Genomic DNA, 13,043 nt, shown 5'->3' with positions numbered 1-13,043 from the left:
GTCATGCTACCTTGTTTCCAACTCAAGTTATTACTCACCTAAACAATAGCTGGTAATGGGGGCAATGATCTTCTTCCAGCTCAAAATACTGAACTACTTGCTCCCTAGAACTGGATTCCAGTACCTATTGCTGACTGAAAACTTTGATCTATATTAACATTCATATTTACCATCAGTACATCATTTGATGGTTCTAAAACTTTATTTTGAATGCAATGCAATTTCAAATAATTACCCATTTAGTTAATTATGACTGAATAATTTATTCTGTAACAATGATTATGATTCTATGATTTACCCTTCATATTGAATTTTGATTGACAAAGACAAAGAAGCCACCCTGAGTAAATTAACAAAAAAAAATTACATTGACGCACACTGAAATATACAGATTACAATAATGATCAGTTACAGCAAACTGAAGAAAATAAACAAAAATCAATAACAAGATGTTAAAAAATGCTACTGCTGTAGGAGAAAAAGGACATTTTTGTTCCTAAAATATTTATTTGATAATAAATGCATTGTTAAATACACAAAATCTACATTTTGGTATTTTCAGTTTACAGTATTCAAAAATTTTTAATTGCTTTATCTTTCATAATTGGTTTTGTGATTTAGGAAACAATATATTGTGTACTCAAGCACAATTCTAGACTTTGAGCAAATAATTTCATGCTGGCATCACTATATTGCTTCATTCCTGCACTGTAAACTTGGGGTCACTGTTATTTAGTTGAACTACTTCCATCTGCTTATCCAGGTTGACATAAGAAATCCCATCCCATTAATTCAACATGGAATAGTGTTATATCTTCTTCAATCAACACCAAAAGTAACAATGATTTAATTCTTGTCTGCACAATAGCAGCAAACATAATTCAAAACAATTCATTCGCTGCAAAGTATATTGGGACACCATAAACAAATAAAAGGCACAATTTAAACACAGGTACAAAGCAAATGCTAAGGACACTGGAAATCTTAAACAGAATCAGAAAATGAACATCAACAGATCTGGCAACATCATGGAATAAGATTCTATTGCCCAGGTCACTGGGGGCGGTAGATTTCAGGACGGTCTAGGACTGGGAATGCCTGTGATAGTACTCTGACCTTTTCTACTCGTCCATCAGCCTGTTTTCTACCTGCAGGTAGCCCATCAAATTCGGTACATTAACTGTGGCTTTGTCTCTCCACAGCTGCTGCCAAACTTGAATATTTCCAGTATTTTCTGTTTTGATTAAAGCATCTGTTCATATTTTCTATGATTCAATAATCTCATAATTACTACATTGTCTATTACCTTGACCTGATGCAAAATTACAATTATAATCATGTCCCACTAGCAACTCTCAGGTTGTTAAAACAATGCTTGAGACAATAGAATTATTCTTTATTTTGTGTTACATCTTGCATTCTCAGATAATCTACACTGTGCAGGTATTTCGAAACTCATGCAGTTACTTAGAAAATAATTCTCTCCCCACTTTAAAATGTCAAGTTTCCAACTGCACCCTGAAATTGCAGTCCACTTCCCTCAAAACAACTCTGAAGCAACTAATGCTGATTTCTTTGGCCTCGCATGAAGCAGCGAAAGCCCTTTGTTTAAATAAAAATTCATATTTCTGGGGTCAGTACCTGAAAACCGTTCCTCCTGTTATACATAAACTCACTTACAAATATATCCTGTTTGGGAATCCTAGCTTCAAGTAATCTGGCCAAAATCAACATTGTAACAGTTACAATCCTTTCTATTACAGCTGCTTTCTAAAATGAATCTAAAGTGTAAGGGAAATTTTTATTCAGTAAGTTGTGCAAGCCAGCCAAAGCAACAGCCACCTATCTGCAATTTTGGAATTTATCAAAAAATAAAATACTTTTTCCTTTAAAAAAAAAGGCAATTTAGCCAGCAGGATAATGCAAATAAGACACCAGAAATCAGTGCACATTCCATGCAATTTTTGTAGTACAAATATGAATTGCTAATAAAAATTTAATAGTTTTTGTCTTAGTGTTTCACTGACTAAATTGAAAAGAAAATTCCAGGTAAATTCTAGTCAATTCATTAACAAGACTAACAGGCTTATGGGGCTGAAGTGTTCTATTTGACAGTAACAATAAATACAAATTAAGGGGATCGGTACACCATTGCTTTGAAATGATCAGGGTGAGGTAAATCAGAAAAGGACATTTTGTTACACCTCTTTTGATCAGGAAGCCAGAGAGTGGTAATTGACAAGAGAACAACAGGTTTTTCACTGCAATTTCAATCATATGCAAGAAGAGTTATGCACTCATATATGCTAGTTTAGGAGCAAATTCTCAAGAATAAGACAATATTGCTGAGAAAATGAGGGAGATAATGTTAAATTATTTTAATGTATTGTGTCTAAACCCAGAGATTGACGTTATTTTTGTCTGATAGAGGGGCTTGGGTAAAGCAAAAGAATTGTTTAAAAATAAAAAAAAGCCTTTTCCCCCAAAATTGTGCATCCTACACTTATCAGGATATCTGCAAGAAAACCAATACAACTTCTTAAACATATCTTCTAATTAACTTTAAGAGATGCTATGAAACCCCTCTGGAGCATGTGGGTCATCAACCCCAGTCACCTGGCTCAGAGTTAGGAACACTGCCACTACATTACAATACATTTTGATGTCAAGTAGACTTTGATTGGTAGACATGCTGCCACGGAGACAGTGTACCTGCTTCAGCATAAAAAAAAACAGGTGACAGCCATTTTTTGGTTAATTCCTCAGGATAATAAAAAGTGATAGTTATCTATCCAACAACTGAAATCTCTTGTCCGAATAGGTTATTTGATTACTACAGGAGTAATCAAATTTAAAAGAAGTGATTCAAAGCTCTCCAAGAGTGAGCTTAAGCTGCAGGTTAAAAGGAGCATGCTAAGTATTGGGGAGAATTTGTCTATGTAAATGTGGAAACCTGGTTCAAAGCGAACGAAAGACAGAGGCCACAAGAACATTCCTGGAAATTTGGTTCAACGTGCAACTTTGATATAGAAGAGAAAAGGGCTGCTTTAAATAAGGTTTACTACCATAGGTCAGAACCCATCTGGTTCATGAATGTCGTTTCAGGAAGGAAAATGCCATTACCTTGCCTGGTCTATGTGTGACTCCAGACTCTCAACAATATTGGTGACTTTTAACTTCCCTCTGGGCAATTAAGAATGGACAAATAATGCTGGTGTAGCCAGCAACATCCTCATCCTGTGAATGAACTTAGAAAAAATATCCTCAAAAGTGGGGTGAAAATAAATAAATTAGTGATAACTAGAGAGAGACCGAGGGAAGTTAGTAAGGCTTTTGGCCAACACATTCCCTGGACCCAATAAGTTGTGCCCTGGAATAATTAAAGAAAGTAGCTAGAGATAGTAGATGCACTGGTATTAATCTTCCAAAAATCCTTAGATTCTGGAAAAGTTCTAAATGATTGGAAAACTACCAATGTAATATCTTAATCAAAAAGGATGACTAAAAGCAGATAATTATAGGCCAGTTAGGTTAACATTTGTCATTAGGAAAATATTTATGTCTATCATAAAGGATGTAAATAGCAGAACATTTAGAAATACTTACAATCGAGCAGCCAGCATAGCTTCATGAAAGGGAAATTGTGACTTACAAATTTATTAGAATTACTGAGGTAACAAAGAGGATAGATAAAGGAATAAAAAGATATTTGGATAGTGATATATTTGGATTTCCAAAAGGTTTCAATAGGGTACTATACATAAACATATTTAATAAGAGTCCATAAAGTAAGAGAAAACTTCTCTTTAATTTCTTTTCCTCGCGCATGCTCCTCTACTGGTAGTGGTTTCAAGAATTTCATGTCATGCAGCAGCATGCTGATCAAATGTGTATGGAGCTACCCAATAGTTACATGGCCAGCAATTTAGAGAAAAGCTAGCATATAGAGGTCTAGCTAACTAATAAAATGCAGAGACAGGGATGGAAAAGTGCATTTTCAGGACAGTAAACTATGGCTAAAGGAGTGCCACCGGGATCATTGCTGTGGTCATAGCAATATACTATGTTGGTTAATGAATTGGATGATGGAAGTGAACATACTATCAACTAGTTTGGAGATAACCTAAAAGTAAGTGGAAAAGCAAGTGCTGTGGGTGGTACAAATAGTCTGCAGAGGGAAATAGACATAATGCAAGTGAGCAAATCTTGGGCGATGGAATACAACAAGGAGAATTGTGAGGAATGCCACGAAGCAGAAAGGAGCTAAATATTACATTGCTGCTGCACAGAGGGACAGAGTCCTTGTGCATAAATCACAAAAGGCTGGCATACAAACTCAGCATGCAAGAGAATCCATTGTTTTCCTACGGTGTGTAAACAGGCCATTCAGCCCAAAGAGTCCATACTGACCCTCTGAAGAAAATGCCATCCAGACCCATCCCTTATCCCAAAACTGTAACCCTGCATTTCCTTTGGTTAACGCTCTTTGTCGACACATCCCTGAACTCTATAGGTCATTTAGCATGGCTAATCCACCTAACTTGCACTTCTTTACACTGTGGGAGAAAAACAGAGCATCCAGTGGAAACCCATGCAGACTCGGCAGAATGTGCAAACTTCACACAGACAGTCACAAGAAGGCGGGATCGAACGAGAATCCCTGGTGCTGTGAGACAGCAGTGCTAACCACTGAACAGGGAAAACAAATGGAACACTGGCATTTATTGCAAAAGTAATGGAGTGTCAAAATATGGAAAAAAAGTCTTGCTAAACTATGCAAGGCACTGGTCAGTTCGCAGAATACTGCGAACGGTTTTAGTCTCCTTATCCAAGGGAAGAAACTAGCATTAAAAGCAGTCCAGAGAAGGTTCACTAGGTTGGGTCTGTACGCATTGGAATTTGGAAGAATGAGACACCTTATTGAAGCATGAGATTCTTAGACAGTTTTATAAGGCATACGCTGAGAAATTGCTTCTCTTCATAGGAGTGTCTAGGATCAGAAAGCTTAACCTCAGAAGAAGGGGTATCCATTTAAGAGAGAGTGGAGCACAAATTTCTTTTGAAAATATTCCGATGAGTGCAAATGTAAAAAAAACAAAATGTGTTTTTTCCAGCAATACACAAGCTCTATGCTGTCAAAGAACTGCTTGTAAAGATAAAAGTGTTTGCATGGGCATGGAGCGACAGTGAACAGAGCATACAGAAATAAAAAATACAAGCAGATGAAGATCTTGAGGGGATAGGAGGAGAAATTTATTTACTCAGTTGTTAATTTCTAGAACCAACAACCTAAAAAGACTGTCAAAAGCAGATTAAATTGCATTTTTCAAATGGGAATCTGATATACATGTTGAAAAGAAAATCCTGCATTGCCGTGGGTAACAGTACATTTTACTTGCTAATTTTATCATTGATAAGTGTACAGACCTCCACTGTAATATAAGAGTATTGTGCAATTGCCATTATAAGGAGCTAAGAATTTAGAGTGAAACTTCATCAGGATGCATTGAAAAACATCTGAACTAGTCAAAAACAATAGTAAACTGTTTTCCACTGCGGTTTAATTTAAATTTTAAAAAAGGTTAAAACAAAAATAAATACTACAATAGAAACTTTACAAAGCAAAGGGAAAGGGAAATATGGACTCAGTGACATTGATCGTAAACCCTCACAAGTTTAGGAGTAGTACTTTGAGTTGCTAGGCAGGCATCAGCCATTTATGAAGCTTTGAGTTTTGAGAAATGCAGTGATATAACAAGTTTTAGTGGGAGATTAATGGTCTGCAGTTCTAAACTGCAAATATTTTACACTTTTGTTGTTGAAGTGAAAACTATTGATAGTGAAACACACAGTTAAAAGCACTGCGTTTAGTACTCAAAAGATTTAAAAGCTTGACAGGCAGCAAGAGCTGAAATTGTTCACCATGCTCGTGTACTCACAGAAGCTGAGTGGTAGGAGGCTCTGCGATAGTGCAAGGTGAGAGTCTGAGTAAACTGATTAAAAAACAAAAAACATGAAATGAAAGTGCAATGGAGAAAAATGAGAATCAATATAAAAATTTACCAGAACTAGAATACTGACAATGGTAATTTATCAGAGCTAATTGGAAAACAGATCCGTCTTCCAACAAACAATCAAATTACAATAAAAGCAAGGCATTAAGCGTTCTTCAAACTTCTGAATTTCAGCCAGCAACCTGGCCAAAGACAGCCCTGCACAACTGATAAAATTGCCACAAACTAAGCGATTTTATTTAGAATGCAATTCAAACTAATTAAACGTATGCATATGCTATCTACACATACAGAATACTGATTAACACTTCATTTTCCTAAATCTCCTTTTGACATTTGGTTTCGTAGTGTCCAATGGTATCCACATACCTGCTGTTCACAAGTGGACAACATTGCATGAGAGAAAAGTGATGTCGAAACACTCACTTACCTAGAAGTAACGGCAGGAAACAGGTTTATTCTCTTGTAATCTTTTACTCCGATTTTCACCCTTCTTTTGCTCCAATACTATGTTATCCTACCTAACAGTTAATTGTGATGAAGCAGATAGAACTCTGCATTCATATTTGGGCAAAGCATATTTAAAAAAGACAATATTAGCATGTAAAATAGCTTAGTTTTAATCTAAACTCTGCCTTTCAGGAATAATTTAAGTGACTGACTTTTCCTGGTTGTCCTTGGAAAGAATCCTGTTTTATATCCAGTTACCAACAAAATACGACTTCCATCCAAGCAACAGAGTGTAGATTCTTGAACATTGATGCTTTTGACATGAAAGAAAAAAAACCTTGCAGCCTGTTAATAACGCTATCCTTGAAGCAATCCTGGAACTTCTCCACTTGTACAATTATAAAGAACAGGTCACATGAGAAAATTAAGGGAGAAATTCAATTGAAAACCTCGGAGTTGTAAAGATTTTAAATAGTATAAAGGATCATCTTTATTAAGCATCAGTTGTTCCAAACAGACAAAAAGACTAACCAAGTATATTAGAATGATGCATTCTGTCCAAGTCGATTTCTTGTTTTTCGTTTTGAGAGATGAGCACCTTGGTTTCCATTTTCAAAATAAGCCTTACCCTATTTTGACCACAAAAATTCTACAAGATGGTTTCTGAAAGGTCTTATTTGAATTTAAACTTGGGTCTTAACTATGACTTCTTCAGTCGACTATCCAAACTTTCTTCATCTCAACAATAAAACACTACAAAAATTACTTTTCAGATGATTTTACACCATCCAATTATGCCTGAGCGTAGATTATTTTTACATACGTTTTCGTTTATTTCAAGATGTTACCAAAAAAAAAATTTGTTTCTTCCTAGGTGAGTATTCCTAGACTGGTATTTGCCACCTGGCATGAGGAACTGGGTAAGCAGTTTGCTGTCACCAATCCTCCTTTGTTTTTGGCCTATCTTGGGTTAGTTGTCATGCATAAGCCACTGTATCGAATCTAAAGAAATTGTTTTAGAGGGAGGTTTATTGCAAGAGTCGATGACTCTAATGATAACAATAAATACAACTATATTAGGTCAAACATATTTACTCAGACCATGGGGATTGGGAGCAGATGTATCTGCTCCCTTGAAAAGCTAATGCAGAACTCTTCATCTCTACATGCCCTGTAATACACATCAGCAGAATACGTGGAGCCAACAAACAATACTTCTTCAGAACCATTACCTTATACATAAAGCTAAAATTAGATACTAGAACTTGTGTAGCAACGAGTTCAGGTTGACAACATCTTTCTCCAAAAAAAAACAGCATTAAGGATGTGTAATCAGAATTAAAGTCAGAAAATAAAACCTGTTACAACTGAAAAGTTTAATGAAGATTCAGTATTTGACATACCTGCTGAACAAAAACATTATTAAGATGGTTGGCAAGTCTTCTAGCAAATTGCTCCCGAAGATCTTTGAACTGCTGCTGCTGCTGCTGCACTGCTTGAAGCTCATCATGTCCTGGTATAGATAAAAAGTAAATTAAGGTCAATATTTGAAGAAAAACTGTACTATGATCCCCACTTATAAATGGATTTTTGCCGAAACACTGTTTTGCTGAAACACAGAAAATTTGCCACACTTTAAGGCATTCCTTTCCAAAACCTCAAGATTGACCTTTTAAGGTGCCATATAATCAGTCACATATTCTTTCTTTAAACTTTCATCCTTTAATTCAGTAACAGAGATTAAAACATATTCAGAATCATAACTTCATCTTAATTCAACACAAATGTTGCATAACTTGTTTTTAATTGTTAACTGTCTATTGATAAACCACATGTTTAAAACAAAAGTCAAATATAAGCAAGTAATTGAAGCACTTCACAGAACACGCTGACTGCTGCATTTCAGAAACTAAATAAATGTTATTTGTTTAAAATAACTTGTTTGTTTGAAAAACTTTAGTAACTCCTCAGTAAATCTTGACAGAACCTGGACAACTTATCAACACTGAATGGTATTACTGTCACTGAATCCTCTATCAACACCCTTGGGGTTACCATCAACCAGAAATTTACCATACACATATTCAAGAGCAGGTCAAATCATTCAATGCTAGGAGTAATTCAATTCCCGACTCCCCAAAGCCTATCCATCATCTACAAAGTACAAGTCAGGTGAGTGATGGAATCTAGGAGGAGTCGGCAACAGTCCAGTGGTTTTATTACTAGACAATTAATCAAGAGACAGATGCAACATTCTGGGAGATAGTAGGAACTGCAGATGCTGGAGAATTTGAGATAACAAAGTGCAGAACACAGCAGGCCAAGCAGCATCAGAGCAGCAGGAAAGCTAACATTTCGGGCTTGGGCCCTTCTTCAGAAAATTTTCTGAAGGTGGTCTAGGCCTGAAATGTCAGCTTTCCTGCTCCTGATGCTGCTTGGTCTGCTGTGTTAATCCAGCTCTGCACCTTGTTATCCAACATTCTGGGACCTGGGTTCAAATCCTGCTGTGGCAATTGGTGGAATTTGAATTCAATGAAAATCTAGAATTAAGAGTCTAGTGATAATCACAAAACCATTGTCGATTGTTGGAAAAGCTCATCTGCTTCACTAATGTCCTTTAGGGAAGTAAACTGTCATTCTTACCTCGTCTAGCAATACACATGATTTCAGAACCACAGCAATGCGCCCCCTGGGCAATTAGGGATGGGCAATAAATGCTGATCTGGCCAGCGACGCCCTCATCCTGTAAATGATTAGCAATTTCCCTACTTGCCTGGACGAATGCAGCACAGCACCATCCAGGATAAAGTATGCTTCACTGGCACAACATTCACTCCCTCCACCAGTCGCTGCTCAGTAGCAATTGTGTGTACTGGCTACACGATGCACGGCAGAAATTTGTCAAAGATCTTAGAAAGCACATTCAAAACCCATGGCCACTTCTACCTAGAAGGAAAAGTCAGGAGACACAGTCTTCCCTGGACTGACCTATCCCCTCCCTACCTATCTTCTTTACTCTCCATCTTCGGTCCGCCTCCCCCTCTCTCCCTATTTATTCCAGTTCCCTCTCCCCATCCCCCTCTCTGATGAAGGGTCTAGGCCCGAAACGTCAGCTTTTGTGCTCCTGAGATGCTGCTTGGCCTGCTGTGTTCATCCAGCCTCACATTTTATCATCTTGGAATTCTCCAGCATCTGCAGTTCCCATTATCTCGGAATACTACCCCCTGCAAGGTTTCCTCCAAGCCACTCACCATCCTAAATTGGAAATATTTTGCTTTTCCTTCACTGTCGCTGGGTCAAAATTCCATCCCTAACAGAATTGTGGATCCACATCGGTTTAAAGTGGCAGCTCACTACCACCTTCTCAAAGGCAACTATGGAAGGGCAATGAATGTTAGCCAGCCAGTAATGTCCAAGTCCCCAGAGTGAATAAAAGAAACTTACACTGTGGAAATAATGGAATGCATTTGCCAAATAGGAAATCATGGAACAAATAAAAACCTTTACAAAGTAACAAGAAAAAAAAACTGCTAGATATATTGCATATTAAAATCATAATACCTGGTCGAAGGGCTACATTCATACATTGCAGAAGGGCCTCTGCAGCATTGGTGCATGCTTCAATTCCTTTGGAAGAAGAAAGATCCCCATCTGTAAGAGCTTTAATATGACCTTTGGATAGGTCTAAATAGTTCTGAAAAATAAGAAAATATATAGTGCAGAATACAGGCCACATTGACTCTGACAAAAGAGAACAATGCGTGCACTAGATATAAACAGAGCCTATCATACAGATTTTTGGTTTGTTTGACCTGTTTAATCTCTCATGGATCCAATTGCTCTGGTTATACTTGAAACAGTGGCTCAGTGGTTAGCACTGCTGCCTCAGTACCAGGGACCCAGGTTCAATTCCACCCTCAGGCGATTGTCTGTGTGGAGTTTGCACATTCTCCCAGTATCTGCGTAGGTTTCCTCCCACAGTCAAAAGATATGCAGGCTAGGTGGATTAGCCATGTTAAATTACCCTGCAGTGTTCAGGGATGTGTAGATTAGGTGGGTTATAGGGGGATGGGTCTGGGTGGGATGTTTGGAAGGTTGGCATGGACATTATGGGCTAAAGGGCCTGTTTCCACATTGTAGGGATTCTATGAAATAAACTCCATGATTATGCATTAGGTATAACTTCCAGTTGTTTGAAATAGCAACACAGGAATTTATTTGATTAACCCATTACTCAATAGCATTAAATTCAGGCAAGAAGGTCTTCTGAATGCATAATGCATGTAGAAAAAGTCATTATCTTGTTTAAGAAACTCCAAGCAAATCTGCATGCACCTTCGGAGTTCCTATTTATATAATACGCAGTGCATGCAGGGGCATATTGTTTTTACAGCTACAATTCAAGAACTTTTAAATGTGCACTTCATTGTAACCAGCCAGAAACATGTAGCCCAACAGCACAGTTACAGTAAGTAACATAGGTTTAGTGAAAACTCTACCATATTATGGTCACTATTCAGTAAGATTATTAATTAGCCTTTTCTAAGTGCACAATACCTTATCTAAAACAGCCTGTTACCTTGTTATTTTCCCAAAGTAGAATGAGAAAATCATCCTATATACTTTCCTCCACAGCATTGGATCTCACTAGATTTGCCAGTATTTGTTATGTACAGCCTCTAATTTCCTAATTTATACTGTTCCATACATTTCTGCTGTTATATGTTGGCAATAAACAATTCCTAGAAATGTTTGTTGTCTCTTGTCTTTTAGCTTCAGCTATAAATATCTACATCCTATTCTTGTGATCTTTCCTTTTAGCTCATCATTGTTAAGTGAGGTATATCCTTGAATAAGTAGTTCGCAGTCACATCTGTGATAGCAACTAAATTAGACGTGTTTACTTCTATATGCGCCATCAATTCACCCATCACATTCACATCAGTGTCTTTAATTCGCCTTTTCTCCTTTTTTTGCATTTTGACTACATGACATTGACATTTGTTACAACTCCCTTCACTTCTGTTTGTTACTTCTGTACTTCTCTAGATTTTCTCAACAAAATCCCTCTCAGGTTTACAGACCACTGACAGACAGGTAGCAAGTAGCAAGTCTCCCTTTGAGGATAATAATCCTGTCTTGTGAAGATAGAACCTGTCCTCATTTTATATGTCCGACTAACTCCAGATGTGTCCCAATGCCAGAGAAATCTTAAACCCTCCCTTCCTACACCATTTCTCCAGCCAATGGGACAATACAAAAATAAGGACAATTTTGAAAAAATCAACGACCTTACAAATACATGTAAATACCACCTGACGTCCAATCTTATATTGAATTTCTCAGCCAAAATGCAAGTGGTGACAGATTAGCAGATGTATTTTAAGTACATTGTTTCAAAATTCTACAGCATAACTGTGGAGGTAGAAACATTCAGCATTAACTCAGCAATCAATATTAATTCAGTGTTAGGTTTGCAGATAGGAAAAATATCTCACATACCACCAGAAATTCTATTTCTTCCAGAAGCTTCATGTTATTTGTGTTACTGAGCTGTATGAGGTCATTGCTTTGAGAGATGTGATCCATCTGTTCCTTTACACTCTGCAGCATTTCTTCGTAACTGCTCAGCTTATGCTCAATTTCATCTACTTCCTTAAGTGCTTCATCCAGTAGTTGCATCAGAATGTTCACTTGCTTTTCTGAAGCCATGATCGATTGGATATTGGCCTGAAAATAAAACAATTTCTATGTCAGGTAAAGCTTAAGTTAGTGTTACATTTTTTACTCTACTTACCATCGATTACTTTAGCTCTGATTTCAGACCTTATTGGTACTTCCAGCTATCCAAAGTTTTGATCCATTTTTGTCTTTAACTGTAGTTAAGCTTTCAATAAACAGGGAAAACAAAGTAATCACTGTTCACCAAGATTTATAGGTACAGGGCATTGTACTATTTTATTCCTCTAATAGCTTGTCTTAATTTTGAAAACAATACAGAACTGCATGGAATTTAGTCTAATCTTTCAAGTCAGAAGTGTACATTCAGACTAAGTTTGCACATTCAGCCATTTGATCAGATCATGGGTGAGCCAATTGTAAGCTCTACTTTCATGTCTACTCCCTAAATCTTTTGACCTCTTTAGCAGTCAGGAATCTATCCAGTTCAACCTTGAAAAAATTCAAAGACCTTGCTTTTGCTAGTCATAAGATAACATCAAAATTTTAGTTACATATACACAACTAAGTCTCATCTAAGACAAAAAAAAAGCGCCAAAGAACTGCGGATGATGGAAATCTGAAATAAGAGCAGAAATTGCTGTTAAATGTCAGATGTGGCAGCATCAGTGAAGAGAACCAGAAATCAGTCGTGACCCTTTTTCAAAACTCATTTATCTATCTTGGAATTGTTTAAATATAAATTGATGCTGAATGCTGGAATCCACTATTTTTCAGAAATGAATCTAATACACAAAATTGGAAAGTCCTGAAAAGAACGGAGAAACTGCCTGAATTTTCTTCAAACTGTCACTGACTGCTTTGCTAAAATTTCAAGTACAGTCTTTGTCATTACTTTTC

At 36.9% G+C, this 13,043-nt stretch overlaps 1 protein-coding gene across 4 annotated transcripts in view; it reads right to left on the bottom strand.

Annotated features, from left to right (window-relative positions):
- exoc1 (exocyst complex component 1) overlaps window positions 1–13,043 on the bottom strand; it is a 66,337-nt gene that overhangs the window by 30,630 nt on the left and 22,664 nt on the right. For all 4 annotated transcript variants that reach the window (XM_048530228.2, XM_048530233.2, XM_048530232.2 and 1 more), the window contains 3 exons: window positions 11,967–12,194; window positions 10,026–10,158; window positions 7,868–7,977 (listed from right to left, as the gene is read on the bottom strand). In XM_048530228.2, coding sequence (XP_048386185.1) covers window positions 7,868–7,977; window positions 10,026–10,158; window positions 11,967–12,194 — 471 coding nt within the window. The remainder of the gene's footprint in view (window positions 1–7,867; window positions 7,978–10,025; window positions 10,159–11,966; window positions 12,195–13,043) is intronic.

The sequence above is a fragment of the Stegostoma tigrinum genome, chromosome 1 (assembly GCF_030684315.1).
Source record: "Stegostoma tigrinum isolate sSteTig4 chromosome 1, sSteTig4.hap1, whole genome shotgun sequence".
Classification (NCBI taxonomy): Eukaryota; Metazoa; Chordata; class Chondrichthyes; order Orectolobiformes; family Stegostomatidae; genus Stegostoma; species Stegostoma tigrinum.
Note: the sequence above shows the minus strand (reverse complement) of the source record. Positions and strands in the feature narration are given on the sequence as shown.